This window comes from Hibiscus syriacus, unplaced genomic scaffold, assembly GCF_006381635.1.
Source record: "Hibiscus syriacus cultivar Baekdansim isolate YM2019G1 unplaced genomic scaffold, ASM638163v2 tig00111458_pilon, whole genome shotgun sequence".
Lineage (NCBI taxonomy): Eukaryota > Viridiplantae > Streptophyta > Magnoliopsida > Malvales > Malvaceae > Hibiscus > Hibiscus syriacus.
This window is the reverse complement of record NW_024063097.1, coordinates 141,048-165,299: the sequence shown is the minus strand read 5'-3', so window position 1 is coordinate 165,299 and position 24,252 is coordinate 141,048. Positions and strand designations below refer to the sequence as shown.

The 24,252-nt window shown below is 34.4% G+C and overlaps 1 protein-coding gene and 1 pseudogene across 1 annotated transcript; one reads left to right on the top strand and one right to left on the bottom strand.

The window, feature by feature from the left end:
* The first annotated feature begins 2,827 nt into the window (after positions 1 to 2,827).
* LOC120163494 lies at positions 2,828 to 5,038 on the top strand (annotated as a pseudogene).
* A 13,923-nt stretch (positions 5,039 to 18,961) lies between these two features.
* Positions 18,962 to 24,001, bottom strand: LOC120163491 (GATA transcription factor 26-like). Its single transcript, XM_039173418.1, has 8 exons — positions 23,878 to 24,001; positions 22,350 to 22,700; positions 21,412 to 21,847; positions 20,973 to 21,045; positions 20,619 to 20,722; positions 20,179 to 20,365; positions 19,991 to 20,096; positions 18,962 to 19,703 (listed from the first exon to the last, which is right to left on the bottom strand). Exons 1-8 carry the CDS (start codon positions 23,915 to 23,917, stop codon positions 19,378 to 19,380), a joined length of 1,623 nt encoding a protein of 540 aa, XP_039029349.1. The 5' UTR covers positions 23,918 to 24,001; the 3' UTR covers positions 18,962 to 19,377.
* Between the last annotated feature and the right edge of the window lie 251 nt (positions 24,002 to 24,252).

The window sequence follows — 24,252 nt, the reverse complement described above, 5'->3', positions numbered from 1 at the left end:
TACATTAAAAGATATTAAAATTGATGTTAAATGATGCTTTAATAATCCCATAAGCCTTAAGGATCATGTAAGCCATAAAAATTTATATACATATATAAATATGGTTACATATTTAAAAAAAATTGAAATCAACATGTATTATAATATTATAAATTTATATACATATTATAATATTATTAGATTTGATTTTACACGATCAAGTGCTATCCCTAATGGTATTTACACCGAAATTCAAATTAAGAGAATCGTTGTTGGTATTAGGGTTGAGATTGTATTCCCTGTGCAAATATTTCTTTTGTTACTATGCCTAATTGTAATGATAACCATAAGACCATTAACTTCATTTGGTTCAAGCATACTCCTCCGTTTCTGTATTAAAATTTATGTCCATTTTATGTACAAGTTAAACAAGGATTAGAGGTTCTGTTTTCTTTAAGTTAAGATGCAGAATCTTCACTTAAAAAAGTGCTTTAAGTTTCTTTAAGAAATTGGAAAATGCTGCTTTAAGCCTCGGCAAGCAAGCAACGGTGGAATTGAAATTTTAAAAAATAATATCCAATTATTATTATATTTTATATTGATGTAATGATGCACCTCACGTCCCAATTTGTTATGTATCATGGAGTCATGATTATGGAACGAATAAATTTTTTTTTTAATAAAAGTATTATGCTTAAATAATTGTTCAAACTATGCTTTTTGTGTTAAATAAGTGACTATATTTTTCGGATGTATAATGTTACAAACGTTAGTATTTTATGTGTCTAGGTCGTCAACGCCTTTAGTTTTGACCGTTAAGTGACACGTGTCACAACCTGATAATTTAAAATTTATTTTTAAAATATATTAAAATATTTTTTATTAAAAAAAACTATAACTTTTCTTATATTATAAAACACCCAAATCCCAAATTTATCATTAATTCATCGTTTCCTATCCTGTCACGACCTCTCGCCGACATAGTCTTTGCCATTATTCTAGTTTATGCCATCGTAGTTGTCGCCGATTCACCATCAGAATCACGTGAGATCGCAATTTTCATCCTAGGGTTCGATGGATTTAAAACATCGATTTGTCATTGATCGTCGTTGATCAGTCACGATTTCATAGGGTTTGGTCACCGGGGAGGGAGTCGCTAGAGTTTAGGAAGGTTTTCAAAGTTTAGGGATTATTTCAAAATTTATGTGTTTTCTTTTTAAGAATATATACTTATTTTTTAATTTTATATACAATTTAAATTATCAGGTTGTGACATATGTACTTAACGGAAAATTAACACCGTTAACGGTCCGGGCACCTAAAAGGGTAATGTTCCTAACGTTAGGCACCTCAATGTGCCAAAAAACATAGACACTTATTGACAAAAAGACATACTCTGGCACTTATTTGGGCATTAATCCTTTATAAAACGATTAATTAATTTAATACAGGCCTAGTTACTTTTAAGATAATTGCGTATGTCTAATTCAGAGTTGTCCGATATACCTTTATTTTGCTTTTTCATCAATTCATATCTTACCAACCAAACATTCTAATGATCCAATGTTTTAGCATGATAAATTGAGGATATATATAACATGAACAAATTTTGGTTATATATTTTTAATTCTTTATAATGTTAATTATTTATTAAATGCTTACATGAAATTTGTGGATGTACTGTTTGCATGATGGTTTTCAAAATGAAATTGGCTTTTTCATTCCATTTTTTACATTTAATGTATTTTTCACTAATTTATCATTTAAAACCACAAATCATATTTTTTAAAAAAAAACAAATCCGTATCAAATAATACATTGAAAACCGGGTTTTATAAAAAAAACATATAAATATGAATAATTACTAATTAAATAATATATAGTCAATTGACTACTGATTTATTAATGCATGATTTATGTTATTAAACTTTTGCTGACTAGGTTTTGAATTCAACGTAATACTCTTAAACTAATATGAACATTATAAAATAAACACGAAAATAATTAAAAAATAAATAAATTTCTTATTTAATATACGGAAGGACCAAAAATTATGGGGCAAACGACATATTAGTATTAAATTATTGCTTTTATTTACTTTGGTACCTAAATTTTATTTTTTAAAATCATACCTAACATTCAGTCTAGATTTAATTTGATATCCCACCATTAAAACTTAACAATGATGTCGAATGTGTTATCATAATGTAATGTCACGACACCATTAAAAACTAAAAATAACACATCGGCAATTCTATTAATTTTTAATGATAATCTAAATTGAAACCTAAACGTTACGTACGAACTTTGAAAAAAAATTCAAGTACCAAAAAAACAAACTAATAATTTAAATAATAAACCTATAGTTATCCAAAAAAAGTTTTTTTATTACCATTAAAAGGTTTTTTAAGGATAAACTATATTTAGTATCTAAACTATTAGTTCTGATTTATTTAGTATCTAAATTTTTAAATTTTTTTTTAAAACTCATATCTAACGTTTATTTTATTTCATTTAGTACCCCGCTATTAAAAATTTAACGCATTTTGTACATGAACTATAAGTTTTGGTTCATTTAGTACTTTAACTTTCACTTTTAAAAAATTAATGTTGAATTTTGAATGAGGTACTAAAATGAAACAAAACTAAACTTTAGGTATGGTTTAAAAAACTGAAATTTAGGTACAAAACGGATCAAAACTGATAGTTAAGTACTAAACACAATATACCCTATTTTAATTAGTGCCACGTCGATGGATCCTATCCCCAGGCTGTAACATTAAACCGGGCTGCACTCCACGTTAAATTGACATATGTCAACATTTATTTCCTTCCTTTTTCTCCAAAGCAGACCCATGGTGCATATAATCTCCCAACTACCGTCCGTTCCCCGACAACCTCCGACCTTGGTGGCGACTGTATCGGCGACTCCTTTAGCATAAGACCGAACCAGTTGCAGTTCGCGCCACATGTTAGTTCGTAATTCGTACTGATTTGGGTGAATAATATTAGCCAAATCTTTCTTAAATGAGAAAAACTAAAGTAAATTGATTGGAGAATTGGTTTATAAGGCTCTTTCTGGGTTCTGTTTGTTGATTTTATATTTATTTTTTCTTTTTTTCTGTGCTTTGATTTTCTTAAAGGAATTTAATGATTGTTTGGGGTTCTGCTTTGATTTGTTATTTTAGTTCGTCATGACTGCTGTTGACGCTAATCAGTTGATATCTGTTCAACCCAATGACCTCAAGTTCCTTTGTAAGTCCATGTCTTATCTATGTTCAAACTTGCATGCATGCATGATGTTTGTACATCTGCGAGTCCCATTGATATGCATATGGACAGGGACGACCGAAAAGGGGGAGCCTTTGAAATTTCAAATTATCATATATTTTAAATTTTTTTGTATGTTCTATAATCTATTTCGCAGCTTAAAATTTTATAAATTCGCTTCCTTAAAATTTTAAAAATTCGTCCCCAAACATAAATCTTGGCTCTATCCATATGATGTTCATAATACAACTCCATGGTTATGAACTAAAGGATTAATCTTGTGTTGAATTTAGGTTTTGGTTGCAATGGAGATGATCCCTATTTTGATTGACTGGTTATTTCTTTATTGTTTTGCTTCTTATGTTTAAAATTCTTGACTTCATTGGGGGTCCCTTGATCTGTTTTAGCATTGCAGAAGTTTTTCGGATGCTAACTTGCATAAATAGTTGGTGATGTAAGGTTCTTTAAAAGATTCAGGGAAAAGAAAGCAGTTCTGGGTTCTTTTTTAAGTTTATTAATCTTTCTTACATGTGGATGCTCATCGGTGTTTAGCTATCTTGATTCTGCATTCGGAGCCGTCTAATGCACAACTGCTAAGACCCTTCTTAGACGTTTATGCACATTTCTTCGTATAATTTTTGTTAAACAGGTTTCAGTTTACTTTTGTTCATGTGGTTCATGTTTCAGTTGAGCTGGACAAGCCTAGTTTTTGTAATCTTCAATTGACGACACAGGATGTCCATGTGGCATTTAAGGTACCATTTATGTCATTGTTGCATTTGTGCGTGATATCTTGTTAGGTGTATGTGTAATCCTTCCATTCTGGGATTCTCAGATGTGCTGTTTGATTTTTAATGTTCCCAACTTGTTATCATGTTAGGTTAAAACACTTCACCTAAGAAGTACTTTGTGCGACCGAACATTGGTGTTGTAATGCCTCGGACTCATGTATCATCAGTATTGCTTTTGTTCCCACAAACCATTTCATTTCTCTGTTAGTGCATTGAATGACCTTATGCATGATACTGGTTTCATTGACCTATCAGTCACTCTCCAAGCCCAAAGGAATTTCCTCCTGATATGCAATGCAAGGACAAATTCTGCTACAGAGTACTATAGTCCCTCTGATACGTGGATGATCTACCGGCAGATACTGTAAGAATGCCTACATGAGATAATGTTTTCATTGAGTACCTTTATGATACTGTCTAAAACAAATTTGATTTTCGGAATGCGTTCCGTCTTTACTTCCAGTTTAACAGGACGGTACTAAGGAGATACAGGAGCGCAAGCTTAAGTTTTCTACGAATCTCCTTCGGGTCAAGCAAATTCAGAAGACGGAGGCTTAAAGAGCTCACATCACAAACCCCGGATGGAACTCTGTGAGTCTTGTTGGTGATCAGCTCTTATTTCTTGGGGGGAATAGGTGTATTTGTTTGTTAATGGAAATATTATGTTACAATGCTTATCTCGCAACATGTTTACACGCAACATGTTACACATACTTGCTTCGAGGTTTCGAGTAATGGCTCGATTGAGGCCTTTTATCGCACATTTTGAAGTTTGGAATAGTCGTTGAAATCTGAACTAACCTGGAGAGCTCCCTCCCCTAAAAATGTCTAGTTAGATGTTGAAGATCATATTCTAACTTGAAAACTCAAACCCTTTGTCCGGTTCCATATCTTCATTTCTAAATTTCAGTTCTTGTTCTTGAAATCAGACTATACAGCACCTTAAGGATGAAAGAAATGCCGCAGTTCGGCAATCAGTTCAGCTGCACAAGAAGTGGTACGTTTCTTTCTGATATTGTGGTTAGTTTCGATCACAAGTTGATGACCCAATAATAATCTCTGATACACGAATAGAGGGAAGTTGATAAGAGAAATCCTTACCTAGTTTGGAATTCATGGTTTTGCTATCTTTTAGTTTTCCCCTAATGTAAAGTTCCAATAATCTAGAACTTTCAATCCATCCATGTTTATGATTTTGAGTTATGGTGTCCTACAACTCATTTTACAGCCTTGATAAGTAAACAATCTTGTTTTCTGCCAACAGGATTTCTGAAGAGGCAAAGAACGTAGGAACAACACCGGCTTCTCCTTCATGTTTGCATCCTTTGTCGGACTGATAGGACTAATGATCGGTTTTCGTTAAATCTTTCCTCGACTTCATCGTCGACAGAATGAATATACGAGTATGGTGGAACCAGTGATTTTGTTCAATGCTGAATGTTATGTTCTGCTTGATGGTGTCTTCCCATTTCGTTTCCTTTCTGTATATTTGATCTTTCCCCATAGCACGTCTTTGATCAGTTATATTTTTTAATACGTTTTCATTCAATTCATAATTTGAAATGATTAGAATAGTGTTAAAATTCTTGTATTAACATATTACCCGAATGACCATAGAATACAAGCTATTGAGCTTGATTCTTGATAATAAACCTCTCCTGGGTTTGATAACTCTTTGAAGTCAATTCGGAAATTGCAGCTTTTGAATGAGCGAATGATCGACAATGGCAGTGACGACGTATAAAGAGCCATGCCGACACATCAGAGGACGAAAAAGATTTCAATAGATTTTTCTGGTGTTGCTAAGTCAAATCCAAGAAGAATATTTCCCAAATTGAGTCACCCGGTAGGAAGTGAAAGACCGACGATTATTTAAATCGTTGAATAAATGGAGCTCAAATGTTAGTCCGGTTCTTGTGCTAGTCCAGAGTCAAAGCTCAAAATTAAAAAAAAGTTTAATTTTAGTAGAAAGGGTTGGATTGTTAAGACTGAGGTTTGATTCTGGGAGTGAGGAAAGAAGTTATAAATACTGGTGAGGGGAGTTCAATTAAATTCGAATCATTTTAAATTTAGATAATTCAAAAAATAATTAACTTTTATGGATCAATTTAACCAAGTTAAATGTGAGATTAATCAAATTAAAAATTCAATTCAGTACAAAATTGGCATGTCTCGTCCAGTTCTTGAATAACCTCTCATTTGATATTGCGGTTCATCTCATGCATTTTCAAATGGAATTTTAGTGTTTAAGTCGAATTTGACGTCATGTAAATTGATGATGATATAAATTAAGAGATAATTGAGGAAGGTAAAAAATTAATTTAACCGAAATATGAAATTTACTTCTTTTATGTTGATTAACCGTAGCAAACCTATTTTAAGTACATTTCTAATAAATAAGTTTCTTTTGTAATCAAATAATTATTTCTATAAATAGATCGTGCGAATTAAGGTTAGAAGTCAAATTATTTCTACAAATGCTCCTGTATTATGGTATTCTTTATTCTCGACATAGTGAGTTTTTTCTTCTTCTGCCAATAATTTTTTCTAGAAGAATTTTCACATTAAATCTTCGTGTTTTTTGTTTTGTGATTATTTTTACGGTTGTTATTGTCATGTCTCCATTATTACACAATGATGATGAAATATGAAATTATATGATGGATCGCACACCAAATTCTGTTAGTAGGTGAATATTTAAGATGTTCTTGTATAAATGATTAGATAAGGCATTAGATGGGACCTATAAGAAGTTGTCATCCTTGACACACGTGAAGAAACAACATAAGAGTTAAAATGTCCTATCAAATTTATTTATACTTATTAAATCAAATTTTGCAGGATTATTAAGAGAAAAGATAGTTGCTTCCTTGGGACAAAATGGAACAACTTTGTGAGAAAAAACAAGTTGTGCCCCAATCTCGGGTAGGAGTTTCAGGCTAAACTGTACGAGCCTTAGATAATCCATTAGCTTCGTAAGAAAGCCATGGTCCATGTGAATGTAGAATTGGGCTTGTGTTGGACCCAAAGTGTTAAAAAGGGCATTTTTAATCTTGGGTCAAAAGGGGAAGGATCAGAGAACAATTATACCTTTTTGAAACAAAGGCTGAATTCCATTAATTTTTGTGATCTCACATTTGAAGCACTCTTTTCTTCACCCTTTGTCTCTTCTCCTTCGTCTTCATCTCGTTCTACTTCTCACTTAATTCCATAGAGGTGATAACTTTGTTAACCATTCATCCTCATTCCGAGATTGCAAGGTAAGAAATGAAATCTCCATCCCCTATGTTTCATAATGAGCTCACCTTCTTATGTTTTTGGTTATGGAACATTAGGTGGAGTTTATGTTAGGTTTTAGGTTGGAGGTTCAAGAGCACTCCTAATCTATTTATAGAGCTTAGGAATCATGTTTCAACCATACTTAAGCCTCTAGATGGTTATTAATCAATTTCATTACTGTGTATAGTGAAAGAGGTAGGAGAAAGCTCCAAGACAAGAGGCAAGGAGAAGTTGGTTATGGTTGAGCCGGGGACGTTCTCCAGCAGCCTGCACTAAGTAACTGATCGCTTGAAATGTATATGCTAAGACAAGCAATTCTGTGCAAGATACACAATCGAATCAAGTAATACAGGGTAAGTGAAGTATCTCCTTAGGGACTGGTCGAAAGTTTTTAAGTTTCACTACAACATAACTATTATCACAAACTAGTTCCTACTATCTTTTCGAACTATTAATAATAAAGCAATAAAATATATAAAGTATGATTGTAGAAAAGTTTCCGAGAAAAATAAATATGCAGAACTTATCGATGTAAAAAATAAGCAAAGACAACGTTGATTCAAATATATTCAAAACAACCTCGCATATTCAGACTTATCAGAGCACTCATGTTAATCTTTGTATTGACAACAATTATACTAAGTCCAGATTGAATTGTTATGACACTCTTAAACTGCCTGACAGGATTACTAAGTATTCTTAGACGGTTGCTATGACAATACTCCTCATGTAACTGCAACCCTTGGTTTGTCATACTATTGTTGTAGCAATACCTCTATGCGTAAACTATAGTCGTTATCTATCCTACTTAGCGTCCTCCTTTTTGATTGAAACCCGCTCCTATCTCTAAGGTAGACAAGTTAGAATATCCCTATCCTGATCCATTCCATTATTCACATAGATCTATCTTAATTCTCTCGAATCTAAGAATTAATATCTAGACAAAAGACAATCTCAATGCTCTTACATTGCCAATACATGTTCACCAAAACCCCAGGCAATCTCTCGAAGCTCTTACGATGTCAAGGTAAATATTCAAACAATGAACAAAACAATCATGAGTAGAATCATATTCTTCATTCTAAAGCAAAAATAATTGTTTAGGCAAAACAAGATTAACACCAAGTAAGACAGTTCATGGTGCTATCAAAAAGTCTCCAAGTATCATCGTTTTAATAAACCCAATACTAAGAATTAGAACAAAGGAAGATCGACTCCCAAACCGGGGCTCTGTCATGAAAATTCTAATCACACCGCGCCTGCCTTGGCGATCAGCCTCTCTCGAGACCTACTGCCGCTCTCTACAGTCTGGCAATATAGGACACCAAGGAAGGTCGGTTGGTAAACCGTGGGGAACACTGCATTGCTTGCTCACACTTCAAGTAAGCTCTTATAACTTCCTTGCCTTCTTCTTTGGTGGCTATGGCTGGGTATTTATAGAGGAAAATCAATAGGGTTTCACACAAGTGGAGATTCCCTAGATACCCGTATTGTCTGTCCAGGCTAAAAAGGAAAGACGACTGGCGATTGTTAGACTTTCAGATAAACCTTGCCTTGGCGAGATAAATCTGCTCCTCACGTTCTTTAACTTCTTTATTCCATTGGCCCTTACAATTACGTTGTCGCGACTAAAATGTTCTTCCTCAGTAATTTCGGCACATACACAATCCATACAGACCCTTTCCTCAGCAACATCAGTCAAACCAAATAAATTTTGCCAAAGCAAAAGTCTTTTTATGGAGTTATCACACCTTAAACTTAAGTTATTTCTTGTCCTCAAGTAAGTACATAGCTAAAAAAAATTAAAATTGTCATAGCAAAGCAGTGTTAAGAAAATCATGTGGTTTGAGATTTCAGCCCTCAACAAAAAAGTTGGCCTCAACATTTGACTGTCATATCAGTCAAGTACCTTCCCTAGTCAAAATTCCTTGCTATTTTGTGTGCGTGATTGTAATTAGTCTATGCATTAAAATAATTAAAAAACTTAAGTAAGCGCTTATGTTTGTCAGGCATCAAATTTTGTCAGGCTTAGTTCCTACTCCTAGTTATTTATCAACTTTTTTGGGGAGTCAACTCTCACACCTACCTTCCACACTCTAGGTGAAAGGAGCATACCTTCTACCCCCCAAGCTAGCCGATAGAGTCATCCGTGACTACTTTCATTCACTCATGCCTCGACACTCTTGTTTTTCATGAGTTTCGTGATTATGCCCTTGCATAGAGGAGTGTCACTTCTTCTTTTCTTCAAGTTTAAATACTAAGGAGTTAGTCTCAACCTTAAAATTTTTGATATCTCAACAAGTAGAAAGTTCTTTCCTAAAACTTACTGATTACCTTAAGCAAAAACCTACAATGTTTGTAAATTTTCAAAGAATCATCCTAGAGTTTGTTCTCTTCTTTAGACGTCTTTAACAATAATTCTGGCCTAGCCATCAATTATGCATTCATCATTGTCATCCTTAATCCATTCCAACAATAAACTTAGCATGCTTATATCATGAGAACCAAAATTTTCAACCAAATATCATCAATTTTGAACAAGTATGATATACCTCCCCCAAACTCGAGAGATACATTATCTTCAATGTATGAAAAACTAAATATATGTATCTATATGCAAATGCTAAAAAAAATTAAATGCGATTTACTGTGGTGGTGTGGCTTGACTGGATTCCCTCGTTTGATGTCGTTTGAGAAGAGGGGGACTCTCTGATCCCGAATCTACTCTGCTATCATCGAGGTGATGGCTGAAGGACGACCTGCCGTTCACTTGATGCATCTTGTGGTGCTCGGGGCTTGTGCTGATATGGTTGTCTTGGTTGGAGTGTGTTGTGCAGGAACTGGAGCTTTTTTTGAGCTGTTTCAGGACTGGCGTTGCTTGACATGGGGGACTATACTGGAGCTTGCTCGGGTTACGTCAGGGCTGGAGTGAAATCTTCATCGGTGAAGAAGTTGGGTGGAATCTCTTGAGTGCTTTCAGAAGTAGAGAATGAGGAGGAACTAAGGAATTCATCGGTGTCGTTGTGGCCTTCCTCTGTATAGGCGAGATATAAGTGCCATGGTGGAACATTGTGGGTACCTCAGGCAGAATCGAGGCTTGGAATATGCCCGCCAGCAGTGTGCTTCAGGATGACATCGAGGAAGGCCGACAAATTATCGTTTGTGATCGAGATCACCTTGAAGAAGGCGTTGAGTCGTGTTTCCCATGCCTTGACATACCCAAAGAAGATATCCATGATTCTCTAGGCGCTCTCCTTTCTCCAATCCTTCATGCGGGGCATTGTCATCAAAACTCATTAATTATGGCATTTTCTTCTTGGTGATTCCCTCATTGATTTGATGAAATCCTCAAATGATTCCTTAGGGACCTTGTTTTTTTCTACACAGAGAAGTTATCAAGTTAGGAAATAAGATATTACCCCAGTTTCTTTTGGCGCATTCATGGATTTGTTCGAAGATGAGTTCTCCAACATTGATTTTTCTCCTGTGTATTATTGAGTGTAGCATCATCAGTCTTTCATGAGCACGATTGTATTATGAGATGTTGGCATAAGTGTACCTTTGAGAAAATGATTCTATAATTTTACAACCGGCTTAAGGGCTTGACGATCGACCTTTTTCCTTGTTGGCGCATTCTCCTCGAACTTAGCCCACCCGAAACAAAGATCTTCGAATACTCCATCGTAAGTCTCTTGGTCTGCCTCAGCCACAAACCTTTTATGCTGATCCTCCACTTTCCTCAGTTTGAAATAAATTTGAGTGCTGAAGGGGAAAATCGAAGGAGTTTCCCTGACATACACAATATGGTTGGAAGGGTCTTCAAGATGAGTGTAAAACTCTCTAACCATCGTTGGTGCTACGACTTTATGGTGGCGAGCAAACTTCTCCCAGTTGTGTTTTCGAACCACATCCATGATCTCTGGTCCTAATGGCTCTTCGTTCTCTAATGGAAAAATGAAATCGTCTTCCAAATACACTTGTTGTTTTTGGAAGTTCTTGAAGTGTGCATCAGCTTCAACTGTCTGGAAACGCTCAAAGCTTTGTGTTGGGCTGGGTTTTTCTTCGATTGGCCATGATACTTGTTTTGGTACAGTGAGATTAGCGGCGAAGATGGGGGAATTTTGTTGATTTTTTTCTTGAAGTATAGAGAGATTAAAGCACGATGATGAAGATGGAGTTGAGGGGGTTTTTTTGGAAGTTAATGGGTGGTTTCTTTAGTTCAATTCGGTCAAAACAAGAGAGGAAAAGATTTGCATTGATTGCTTGATATCTGATTGGACGTAAAGTAGGGGAAAATATACTTTCCCTCTTTAATATGCCGCCTAAATTTTCTATGCCCTAGGGTTTCTTCCTTTTCATACGTGAACTTTCCCCATGCTGCCATGTATACTTTGCATTCCTACAATAAATAAAGAAAACTAAATAAAGTAAAACAGATAATGGGTGCATAAAATAACTTAATTTATTTATGTACAAAATTCAGATTTACGTTGCCTAGGCAACAAATTTTGTCAAGTAAGTAGGGAAAACTCTTGGGCATCATGTGCTGTTGATGTCGGTTTGTTCCGCATGAGTGGTGCCTTTGTATTCCTTTAGTCTCTTCCAGTTCAACTTGAAAATGGATTCATCATCTTAGTTCTTGATTTAGATTGCTCCATTGTTATGAACTTGATGTACGATGAACAGTCCTAACCCATGACTTTAGCTTGCCTGGGAATAATTTGATTCATGAATTATAGAGCATTACTTGTCCAGAATAAATTGCCTACATATTTTTCTGTTTTGCTATCATTTTGTTTTTTCTTTGTATAAGCGGGCATTTTCGTAGGCATGTGCTTTGAATTCATCCATTTCATTCAGTTCTAAGAGTTCTTTCTCTAGCAAGCTGAGCATCCATGTTTAACTTCTTGATGGCCCAATTGGCTTTATGTTCAAGTTCCACAGGCAAATGGCATTTTTTGTCGTAGACGAGTTTGAAAGGGACATTCCTAGCAGTGTCTTGAATGCTATGTGATAAGCCCATAGCTCATCTAGTTTAGTGACCAGTCCTCTCGACTTGGGTTGACACTTTCTCAATGATCTATTGATTTCCCGGATAGAGACTTCGGCATGTCCATTAGTCTGAGGGTGATATGCCATTACGATCCGATGTCGCACTCCATATCGTTTCAATGCCTTGGCAATTAATTGTTATCAAAATGTGTGCCTTCATCACTAATGATAGCTCGTGGTGTTCCAAAACGTGTGAATATGTTCTTGTACAAAACTTGACCATGATCTTGGAATCATTTTTAGGTTTTGCAATGGCTTCAACCCACTCGGACACATAATCCATTGCCAAGAGAATGTATAAATATCTGAAAGATGTGGGGAAGGGTCCCATGAAATCTATTCCCTATACGCCAAAAGTTCAACCTCCAGAATGTTCTGCCATGGCATCTCATGTCTTTTGATATGTTGCCTGTTCGTTGGCATCTGTCACATGACTTGTAGAATTCATGTGCGTCTTTGAACAAGTTATCCAATAGAATCCCATATTGAAGAACTTTCGCCGCTATTCTCATGCCGCCAAAAGTCCTCCATACGATGACGAGTGGCATTGGAGAAGGATTTCTTTGTGCTCTTCTTCTGGGACTCATCTTCGGATTATTTGGTCTCCACATTGCTTGAATAGGAATAGTTCATCCCAGTAGTAGTGTCGCACATCATGTCGTAACTTTTTTCGGCCTTGGCTAGATAAATCAGGAGGAACAATACCACTAGCAAGAAAGTTAACTATGTCATCATACTAAGGTAGTTGTGACAAATAAATTTTCATCAGGGAATCCTCTTGAATTTCTGTTATGTCAACACAATCAATTTTTGTTATCTAGTCTAGACACATGATCTGCTACTTGATTTTATGTACCCTTTATCCTTGATCTCTAAATCAAATTCTTGTAGTAATAATATCCATCTGATTAGCCTAGGCTTTGCATCTTTTTTATTATTCAAATATTTAATGGCAGAATGATCTGTATCCACAATAACTTTGGTGCCTAAGAGATATGGCCTAAACTTATCGAATGCAAATACTACTGCTAAGAGTTCTTTTTCAGTGGTGGATAGATTACTTGTGCATCATTAAGAGTATGGCTAGCATAGTAGATAACATTAAATATTTAACTTTTTCGTTGCCCTAGCACTGCCCCGAATGCGTAATCACTAGCATCACATGAGTTCGAAAGGTTCATTCCAGTCAGGTGGAACAACGATTGGTGCTGCTGAAAGTTTTTTCTTCAAATCTATAAAAGCATTCAAACAATCATTAGTAAACACAAATGGTTGATTTTGTTGAAGTAAAAGGTACAAGGGTTTGAGATTTGAGAAAAATCTTTATGAACCGCCTGTAGAAGATTGCATGTCCAAGGAAACTACGTACACCTCACATTGGTGGGTGGAGGTAGGTTTGCGATTACTTCTACCTTAGCTTTATCGACTTCAATGCCTTGACTAGAAATTTGTGACCCATCACTATTCCCTCAATTACCATAAAATGGCATTCTCCCAATTTAGTACTAGGTTGGCTTCTTCACATCGTTTCAGTACTTTGGATAAATTATCAAGACATCGATTGAATCGTCACCTGAGATGGAGAAAACATCTATAAATACTTCCATGCACTCTTCCACCATATCTAAAAAGATGACCATCATCATCTTTGAAAGGTAGCTGGGCCGTTTACACAGACCAAATGACATTCGTCTAAAAGCATAGGTACCATATGGACATGTGAAAGTAGTCTTCTTTGATCCTCCAGTGCTATGGCTATTTGATTATATCCTGAAATCCATCAAGGAAGTAGTAAAATGTTTTTCCCTCTAGCTTATCTAGCATTTGGTCAATAAAAGGGATGTGAAAATGATCTTTCTTGTGGCTTTATTGAGCTTATCTACCATTGCAATCTATTAGGATTCTTCCAGTGGCTAAAAAGGGTCATCCTAGGATGATAGGTGCATTTCATCGGCTTTCAATGTCCAAGATGAGGATATCAACTGGAAATACGAATTTTTCCATGATGTGATCCCAATCAGCCCTAACTTTCTTCTTGATCTGATTAAATCATTGAAGTTCACCAAGGCTGATTCAAAGGGAGTTTTACCTTACTTCATCCTTTACCTTCTCATTTATGCACTATATTTATCATATGTTTGTATTTACCTCTTAGGATATTCTTGTCATATATCATTCATTGTATGAATTTGCATGAGTTTTATTAGTTGCATGACATTCATTGCATTTAATAAATGTGTTTTTCATTAAGCATGCATTGCATTCAAAGCATCTAGTTCATTTAGGGAAGTAGTTCAAATGCATATAGATCATAGTAAGCTACTTCATTCATGCATCTAGTTCATTGAATAAAGTTAGTTCATTAATTAAAGTAGTCATTCATCAAACTAGTTCATTTAATAAACTAACTCTTATTGTTTCATGCATATTTTCAATTAAAGATTGAATAAAGTTGCCTTTGTGTCTAGGGCATGAGAGAAGTTGAACAGTTTCAACAGATGCAAGAATATCAGTCAGAATGTATTCTAATTCTGGATGCGATACAGATTGTTTTCGACCAGAAATCAATTGGATATTATTCATATCTCTTAGCTTTCCAACGCCTTTTTAATCACCTCAATCCGATATCGGAGCTTGAGATATGATCGATTTACTGAAGATAATGCAGGCTGGAATTTTCATTACGGGAATTTGACAAGGATGATTTGGATGAGTTTGAGCTAAGGAATAGTCCTTTCATCTTCTAGAAAGTGATAAGCAATTGAATTCTATCTTAATGCTTCTATTCAAAGCAATTAAAGATTAATTCTTTTCATCTTTCAAGGCTGTTCATATTCTTGGAGAGACAATGCATTAAAATTCACCTATTCAAGTCTTACTTATCATTCTTTGAAGGCTATTCACATGCTACCAAGGAACAGGCAATGAAGGCTGATTTATTTCATTTAATAATCAAATTATGTGAAAAATCAGCAAGGAATTTGAAGAGACAAGCTGATTTGGACATGTAGGATGTCCACATTCATCTATGACTTCATTTAACCTCTTTTTCCATTTGCAAGCAAAGCAAGGTAGCCTAAGGTAACCTCTTTCTCATGATAATACAGTGGGCAAATGTCTGATATAATAAGAAAAGTATGGATTGAAATGATCTGATTTCGAAAGAAAGTACAATTTTGCAATGATATAAACTGAAATAGAAAAGTACATATCTAAAATGGTACAGTATGGTATGAATTACAGTTTTCTATATTAAATTCTTATTACAGTTAACAACTGATTTTATACATATTTTATTTTATGTTTTTATATGGTATTGTCTGTTTATACGTCAAATATTTTATATATTTTATTTTTTGGTTACCTCACTAAGTGAAAACTTAGCGTGTGAGTGTTTCACACGTAGGTACAAGCAAGAAAAAAAAGTAGAGAGTGCATCAGCATCATTTCCGAGGAATCAGTTATGCCACCAAAATCAATAGTAATGACATCATGGTTGTTAATTTATTTGGTAGTCACATGTATATTAAAGAAGTTTCTAGTTGCTCTGATTCGAGTCTGTTTAAGTATTTTGTTTAATTTATGTTTAGCTTTACAAAGGACGTTATTAATTATGAATATTAATTTATTAAATCTAATTATTTATGATAGAAATGATTTTCAAATCAGGTAATTTTATGGCATTTTTATTTAAGATATATTACAATACAAACTGCCTAAAATACTATCTGAATTGAATTTAAATTTTGAAATTAAATATTAAATTGATTTTGAGTGATTATTAGTTTTAAAATAAAGAAATGCATTTTGAAATTTTAAAGAAATGATTTTTTACTGGTTTTCAATTAGTAAATGTTTCGTATGATTAATGTGACATATTTGACTCGTATATGGGATATATGAGTTAAGAGTGTTACAGTTTTTGGTATCAGAACTGCAGGTTTAGTCGATTCTTGGCCTATACCAAAGAGAAAAAGTGTGAAATTTTATACACATTAGGATGTTTGAATTATTTATCTGGTGTGATTAAGTGATTAGATGAATAATGCTGATTTTTTTAATTAATGTGATGGTATACGAGTAAATTCGATAGTGTAATGATATAGTGAGAAATGTTAGTTTAGTGATATTATTTGGTAATTCAGAAAAGAAGATCGGGATTGTTTTTAATTTGAATAAACTAAAGGAAACTCTAATTTACTATTCTAGAAAGGTTAGTGTCGTACGAAATTTTCTTCATGCTACAAAAGGAATGTTCTATCAACGGGTGAAGAGTAAATTGAGACGAGATCACAATTCACTCAATTGGAAAAACAAGGATATCAATTTAGAGAATGTTGGATTAGAATAATTTCGGTTACAGATTAGATATTTTTGTTGTTAGGGCCTAATAGATTGTTGTTCCAAAGTTAACGATTCAGAAAGGCTTGGAAAGATTACGAGATTATGATGATGAGAAAAAGAGTTGAGAAAATGAAAGATTTTATATGAAAAATCGTGCCTAAATAGGGTATTTTTGGGTTTGAGTATCGGTACTGAAGAAATACTGATATTGTTCATCAGATGGTTTTAAATAAGGAAGTTTTGGGCTATAAGTATCGTTACTCATTCATAAGGTAGATACTATTGGTTGGGTATCGATACTTGTGATAGTACCGAGTTCACTTAGCAAATTCTAGTAGCCAATTTTAGTATCGGTACTCATGGGATCGATATGAAGGTAGAGTATCGATACTCCCAGTAGGGGTATCAATACTAAGTATTTTTCAAAACATTGGAGCATAATTTGATATCAATACTCAGGATAGTATCAATACCCCTGTACAAAAGTATTGATACTTAGTCCAAGAGTATCGATACTATTCCTTCTCAGCTTATAATAGACATAACAATATTAATACCAAAGGGTGGGTATCGATACCCAGAGGACAACATCGATACCGAAAAGCTCAGTATCAGTACCAGCGTATAGTTTTGGATAAAGAATCCAATTGATTAAGGGGTTAGACTTAAGGGACCCAATAACACTAGAATATTGTTAAATAAAACTACAAGTGAGAACAATAATAAATGCAACACAACTAGAAACAATGACAGCTAGGATAACATAAAACTACCTTGTTTGATACTCGGAAAACAATCAGGACACCCGATGTACTTTAATAGAGGACAATTGTCTTGCTAAAGAAAAGTTTGGATATATCCCAGTCAATGCTAAGGCACTTCAGTCGCCAACTAAATGCAGATGCCCCAATACTCGATGAAGTAAGTTTGTCGGGTGTACGTCTTCGATGCAATTTTGGATCTAACACCAGATAGCGAGGGTATTCTAGGTAGGCTAGAGGGGTATACGCTCCGAGATGCAGAACCCTCAGCCACACCATGATGTCTACCTCAACATTTCATGTCGACATCCTTATGTATTAATACCTATGCCACTACCATACTCATTTAGTGAATGCATGTAGTATAGTATAATTATTAGTGAATGCATCTATTTGTATACCTTGTATTCAATCGTAACTCTACTTTGTTTTAACTTCGTATTATTATTTTGGGATGTAATGGGAGCTCCCGTATTTGTGAACTTGATTATTAGTTTTTATTTATATCATTGTGGATGGTTTACATATGATGTTTTACAATTGGTTTTTGAAAGAAAATTTTGGGTTAGCCACTTGATGGTCCCGTATAACACTTTAATCCATCGGTCTCCTGATCGAACTGAATTAAGGTGTTACAATATCAAGTTTTGGAATATTTGTATGGGGTATGTGAGTGAAAATGGTATGATTGGATTAAGTAGAAGAAGATTTTTTATGTGCAAAGCCATAACATCTTGGTGAGATTGCCATGATGTGTAAATCACCTATGTGAGAATAATCCTATTCGAGTCAAGAGTGGTATTCGAGTAAAACCTCCTTACCATGGGCGTATCTAGGCCTAGGCCATGTCCCCCTATGCTCAAAAAAGGATAAATTACTTATTTAGTCACCCATTTTTTATTTAATTTCTATTTTAGTCACTCAATTATTATTTATTTTAAATCACAAGTAAAGTTACATTTGGTCTCTTTAAAAAATTAGCGTGATGTTGATATATCATATGATAATATCATGTTATGATTGAAAAATAATTAAAAATGTCATGTTAACATTATTGTTGTTTTTTAAACGACATGTAATAAAAATAAAACCAAATCGTAAGGTTAGCTATGATTTTGAAAAAATAATAGTTGAGTGACCAAAACATAAATTAAGTAATAGGTGGGTGACCAAATAATTAATTTACCCTAAATAAAAAATATGTATAAATTATGTTAAGAAAATTATATTGATTCAATTAATATATTTTTCTAGATTTAATCCAAATATATATCTATCTATAATTGTTAATATATTTTTAAATTAAATATTTATGAATTAATTTAGATAAAAAAATTATTATGTTTATACTAGCCCGACTTATAAAATTTTTCTAGATTCGCCACTACTACTTACAATAATGAAAAAATTATTGCCACTTCTTCCAAGTTGATTAGATTTTCCTTCAATCAAATGATATATGTAAGGATAAAAAAAAGGCATTAATAAAGGCCAAATGGTAATTCCTTAGCATGCATCCCTTGAAAGTTAATTTGCATATCCCTTTTATTCCATTTTTCTTTCCTCACTCTGGGATAAGCCGGAAACTGACCAAAGGGGTATGTAAAATTATGTTTCCACGCAAAAACTACATTTGCATACAAAACTCTGGAAACTACTACCTCTTCTCCATTTTTTTTTTTTTGAGATCTATATTACAAATCTATTGTCAACCTATACAGAAATACCCACCTCAAAATCCATCCCTCAGCATTCCAAGTTTGATAAATCAAGAGGAAAGAAAGAGCAACCATCAAACCACATTCACAAACTTTGGCTTTCAGCCAGCAAAATATGTTGACCCCGATCACGGGGATCTTGCAGGAGCATAACTTTATAGTTCTAGTAATGAACAACCATTACTAGGGATGAACAAGATGTGGGTGCGACGAGTTACTACTAGTGCTTGCCTGTTGCCCAATACTTGGAGGAGGATGAAGCAGCTCTGACTGTGGAAATGTGCCATTGGGCGGCACATCCAGCAGCAAATCTTGGTCTGAACATTCATCAACAAAATGGAAAGGGTCCAGCATGAGAGAGCTACCATCGGGAGGCAACGCAAACAGGCTTCTGGGGCTAAAGCAAGAACCATCATTTTCTCTGTGTTCTTTGTTTCCGTAGGTAGCCTTCACGATCCCTCTCTTTGGACTCTTTAATATCCTTTCTTGAACAAAATGACAGTGTAACTCTGATAATTCAAAATGCCCACAAAATCAACACTCAACTTACAGATGAAACTTATTTACTTACTGATAATTTTACTGTTTCATGTTTGCAATTATATTTCTTTCATCCAGTTTATTAAATATTCTTGTTACTTTCCTTTTATCATAAAAGCTCATTTGGGTTATTTTCACTTTCACATTCAATGCTACTATCAAGTCATCGATATAATTTAACAGGATCTATTTCACACATAGCTTGGGCCAAAAAAAGTTTCATGCAGTGCAATTCTAGCAGAGAAAATTTTCTAACCTGGAATTTGACTGTCCCGTGATCTCTTCATAGTTACCGAATTATTCAATGTTATGGCGTTTGGTCCTCTAGCAACAACCGACCCTCCAACACTATTTTTACATTTCTGCAGCCAAAGAAATGCTTTTATGCACTGAGCACAAGAAGTTCGTGTCAAGCTGTCACAACTAAAGATAACCAATTCAAACCTCGAGTCCATGACAGCGTTCCACCCAGTCAGATTTCATCAAATTGAATAATGCAAGTCTTTTTAAAGTCTTACAATCTTCAGCTTTCACCCCAGGAACAGAGATGTCAAAGACCCCTTCCTCGAGCAGTTGCTGAAAGTAACATAAGTTATCCTTGAATTGAGGGCTTTCAAGCATGCTTTTCAGGCTGCAGATGCAAAGAAGACTATCAGCAAGTCCATTCTCCACAGCATGTTTCAATTATTCTCATCTCTTTAAATGAATAATAGCCGTTACTGGTTTTTTTCTCCCTTTCCCCTTTTTACCTGATTTCCACTATTGTGCACCGGATACTATCAAAATACTATTATTACCCAAAATGCATTCCATTACACACAAAACATAAAATAGAAATATATTACTTTCCCTCTTGATTCTTGAAAAAGAGTAAAAAAGGGTACCTCTCAGGGAGTTTGGCAATGTCAAGAGGAGGTAGATATTGCAGTAATTGCTGTTGTTCGTCTTTTGTCAAATTCTTGACGAACTCCTCAAAGTTGATAATATCCTATACGACAAAAAATTATCATCACATATTTGTGAAAGAATATGTGCAGCAGTGCAAAAATGTTCAAGGTAACTCAACCCTTTCTTAAGATGGAAGAGTTATGAGAGATTTTTGAACATCTGAAATCATTAAATGTCAACTTAATGGTTCTGAGTTCTCAATTGAGAGGTTTAACGTAGCAGCGGTTAAGTTGAGGTTTAAAGAACTTTCCCTCATAAACAACTTAAGAAAATGAAATAAGGGAACTTACATTCAAATCTATGTTACACAGCGGTGAATTATGACTTTCCAGCATTAGTGATTTTTCATATGGAGCCTTGTCTCTGCCAAATGTCAAAAGGGAAAAGAAAAGATATATTAATCAATGAAAGCACCATTCTCCCGTATCTCCTCACATTCACAGCATCTATTTTCTTTATGTAAGCCGTGAGTTGTGATAACTAAAATTTCTTCCTGAAAAAAACTGCAAGGATCAAGATATAACTACATTGAGCTTTTGAGATAAGTTCCATGTCTTGCATTGCTGTAAGAAATATACTATACATTTATCTTAATCTTTTTGAGTGGCCATGGTAATTTTCATAAATCTTTCAGTTTAAAGGTCACATGGTCCACACCAATGCTAGCTTCATAAGCGGTAGATTCTGTTGCAACTTGTGAAATGCCATAACAAAAAGTAAAAGTTTTACCTCTTAAGTTGCTCATGCAGCATTCCTTGTCCAGCAGGGTTCTTTGCCTTTTCAATTCTATGTCCCAAAAATTTTATGCTCTTCCTATCACTATATGAAGGGAAGTTTGATGAATGTGAATAAGCCTCATTCATTGAATATTGTTTATTATCAAATGAGAGGGAACTAGCTTCTGATTCCTCTTCTTGAGCTATTGAGCTCGGATGCCTAATCAGAATACTTCCATGCCCAATCTCAACAGAAACCATGGGAGTTTCACTCTCAAGAAGCAAGTCCTCCTCAGAAGATCCAGAGAAATATGAAGACTGTCCTTGTTCATGTAAAATAGTATACAAATCTTTTGTAAGTTTCTCGACTGGTGATGGCTTTGGATGATTTGCACATGTTCTTTTCTTAGAAGGTACCATTGAGTCCCACACATTAGATTGAGCAGGTCCTGGAAAAAGATAGAAAGACGACATCTTATATCAGTATTTCACAAAATTTTAAAACTGTAAACATATGTAGCTAAATGAATTGACTCGCATTAGTCAAGATTAAGTGGGAAATGAAGGTAAAATTCGACTATGGGGATTAAAACACCAAGATGAATGCTAAACAGAAGATTTAATACAATAAAACAAGGTATAGTCTGAATCATGTCAATAGGTTGTTTCAACTGAAAACTAAACATTCACTTCAAATATCTCAAAGATATGAAAACCTTTTTACTTCAGTTGTTCAATGTGCATCGTTTAGTGTTAAACCATAACACTTGAATTTTAGGAAGATATATAAACATGTCCAGAATCATTTGATAATGCCATGAATCTCCAATGAGTTCAGAAGATGGAATGAGAATTTCCAATGAATTTCAGTATATGACCCTTTAATGACAAAAAAATTGCAATTTACTCCCACACAGTTAGTGATGGAACACTGATGGCATCATGTCCAACCTGTTAAGTCACTAGCATCTGCACTGCCAAATTGAGCACAGCTTTCAGAATTAGATATGGCTGATCCAGAACTTGATCTATTACTAGTATCTTCATCCACAAATTTACGGAAGCCTAGATTGTAATCAGGGGACACAATGGCTGTTTCATGATTTGGCTTTCTTTTCAGTAGTTTTACTTCTTTGTTCTTATTTATAGATATGCTCTTCACTCTAGCCCTATTCTCCTCAGGTTCAGGACGAGCATGAAGTGGGGTATATTTTGCAAGTGTCCCTTTTGTCCTCCACCGTGATCCACATGCATTACACAACACTGGCTTCTCAGGAGGTCCATTGCGCCAAAGAGGAGTGCCTATCACAATGCAGTGTTGTCAGTAAGTTTAGACCAATCAAGGGCTGTGATATGCTTATGGCTCTTCTAACCGCAAGAGACATTTGCCAAATTTTATAGATATATACAAGGACAAGACCTCAACAGAATACAAAAGGGTGCACAAAAGAGTTCAGCATATTCTTAGCCAAGTACAAAGACACGCTAAGTTCAAAAACTATAAAAAACAATTGAAGTATTTTGTTAATGGTGCACTAAATTGAACACTTAGAAGTCATTCAGAGTGTTTAAATGAAAATGATACTTACGAGGTTGAATTGCTTAAAGGATAAATAGTAAACAAGATTAACTTCAAAATAGAATTGAATGGTATCCAGAACAAAAAAAAAAAGAAACAAAGAATGGTTTAACAAAATGTTTTAAAAAATAAAGTGCAATCCTTAAAAAATGTTTCACATTTTGTATTGGAGTCCATGGTGGTGGATAGCTCTTATCAACAAAGAACGAAAGAAAAGTCTTGGAACAACCACTAGAGTGCTTTCCTCTTTAACACTGAATTTTAAACCAGAGCTTATTTAGCAAGTCATGGCAAGTGCACCACTAAAGGATCAAAACAATGATTTTGCAAAGAAATGCATTCCATTCAATTGAATAGAAGAAAAATGAGGTTTGACTTGATGTTTAAGCTTATAACATCAAAACATACCAATCAAATGTTGAATCCGAAACTGCAAGAGTCAACAACATATGCATACCCCAGTATCCAATGAGTTCAAACTCATTTTCCTTTCTGAGATACCTGGAAATTTGAACAATAGTCAAAGAAGACACGCTGAGAAATGAGGTTGAAAATTACAATCGATTCAATACCAAATTCAAGTTCAAAGCTTTACATGGACTGAAAAACAAACCTGTTTCTGAATTCATATGCAGACAAAATATCACAAAGAACATAACATGTCCTAAATTTTTATCTTTGCCCATATATTTGGTTTAATCTGTTTCATCATACAGTTATTCCCCTCCCAAATTCCAATGATATAATTATGCATTTATCCAGGCAAATATAAAATCATACACCGAATTTACTGACTTAAAGAAAAAGGTTTACATTTACACACATCCTAGAACTCAAAATTCAGGTTTTTTTCCCCTAAAGCTTTATAAAGAAAAAGTTAACGGAGAAACAATAACTCACTTGTAACTCCACAGTGATAGCAAGGACCTTGCTTGCCCATATCCTTCTCTTTCGCTTAAGGGAAAAGAAATAAATTAAAAGGAAAAAATGAGGGGGAAAAACAAAAGAGGAAATTTTTTTATTTATTGACAAAAAACCTTTTCTAAAAATTGAAAAGTTTTTATACAAATTGATTGATTTCTTCAACCTTTATATGACATATTATGCATTTATCCCAGGCAAATATAAAATCATACACCGAATTTACTGACTTAAAGAAAAAGTTTACATTTACACACATCCTAGAACTCAAATTCAGGTTTTTTTTTCCCCTAAAGCTTATAAAGAAAAAGTTAACGGAGAAACAATAACTCACTTGTAACTCCACAGTGATAG